The 1,327-nt window shown below is 41.7% G+C and overlaps 1 protein-coding gene across 1 annotated transcript in view; it reads left to right on the forward strand.

The window, feature by feature from the left end:
* The window catches only part of mpdz (multiple PDZ domain crumbs cell polarity complex component), a gene marked incomplete in the record, with an annotated part of 77,493 nt that overhangs the window by 73,913 nt on the left and 2,253 nt on the right, over positions 1-1,327 (forward strand). The window contains 2 exon segments of the mRNA XM_014004314.1: positions 578-682; positions 964-1,058. Coding sequence (XP_013859768.1) covers positions 578-682; positions 964-1,058 — 200 coding nt within the window.

A 1,327-nucleotide genomic window follows, 5' to 3' on the forward strand; every position in this document is an offset into this window, starting at 1 on the left:
CAGCTGGTGTCTTGGCTTTCTATGCATTTTTACACCTCCCTATCTTCATGTGTTCAATCCTTTTCCCCTGTGCCATTCAACATTATTACAAAAAACTTAATTTCTGGGCATTTATGGTTTGATTTATTTGTATGATCACTTGGGTTTTTACCGACATCTGGTGAAAATTTCATGTCATTAGCACCTCTAGTAAAATATTTACTGAGAAAAATGGTGATGTGTTCAATACTTATTTTACCCGCTGTATGTTTTAGGATAACGTAGCTGAAATGGTAAAGCTAAATGCTAAATCAACATGAAAGAGTGCGATGTATTGTAGTGATGGTAGAAAAAAGAGATCGGTGAAGGAAAGGATCATTATCACAATATTCAATACTATTCCRGTTGAGCGCCATCTCTAGCAGGTAAGATACTTATTGTTCAGACCTTTTCCACGTTAAAGGACCTGAAACGCCCCATTAGATAAACTACTTTAAGCAGCTCCGGTCAAACTTTAAATTTTTGTTTTTATTTTTGAAGAACATCCGTTCACTGGACTAAGCTGTCTCTTCTGCAATTRCATTCTCTTKYTGTCCAGATCGGAGACCGAATCATCAACATTTGTGGCACCTCTGCTGAAGGCATGAGTCACTCACAAGCTGTCAGTCTGCTCAAGAACGCCACGGGCACAATCCAACTGCAGGTCTCCCAGAGCACACACACACACACACACACACAATCCACCAATTTTGTCACAACCTTTGTGTTTCTGACAAATAAAGCAGCAGACAGTGAGATAATCTGCTGCTGTCTCTTCATTCTGTCGGTGGAAGACGAGCAGCAAATAACTTTAAAGCTCCATAAACCTGGAAGCCCTCGCCCACCTCTGCCGACACGCTATCAGCCTTTTTATCTTGACGGTAAATCTGAGTCCGCAGCGTAACAATGTGGCTTTGTTTGTCGTACGTGTGAACACACCTGCAGGTGGTGGCAGGTGGCGACACCACCGTGACGGGTCCCTGTCAGACGCAGGAGGGCGGGGCTCTGACTCCCAGCTGCATCTTCCAGGACGACATGAGGTAAGAAGCTGTTGTGTGTCCGGTGCTGTCAAGCTAGAAAGTAAGCTGTTTTATTTTGTTGCCAAATGGAACAAAACCTATTACAATGATTATGTTATCTTAAAATTGTTAGAGTAGCTGCGTTTCCATTGCAAATGTGCACAAAACTTTGTCGATATTCTGTTAATGTCGAAAAAAATCACAGTATCACAACTGCGGTGTTTCCATTAAATGAGAAATGCTATTTAAAGTCACGTTTGTTCTCGTGATAAGTCATTACAAACATGGCA

Source organism: Austrofundulus limnaeus, unplaced genomic scaffold, assembly GCF_001266775.1.
Source record: "Austrofundulus limnaeus strain Quisiro unplaced genomic scaffold, Austrofundulus_limnaeus-1.0 Scaffold23, whole genome shotgun sequence".
Taxonomy (NCBI): domain Eukaryota; kingdom Metazoa; phylum Chordata; class Actinopteri; order Cyprinodontiformes; family Rivulidae; genus Austrofundulus; species Austrofundulus limnaeus.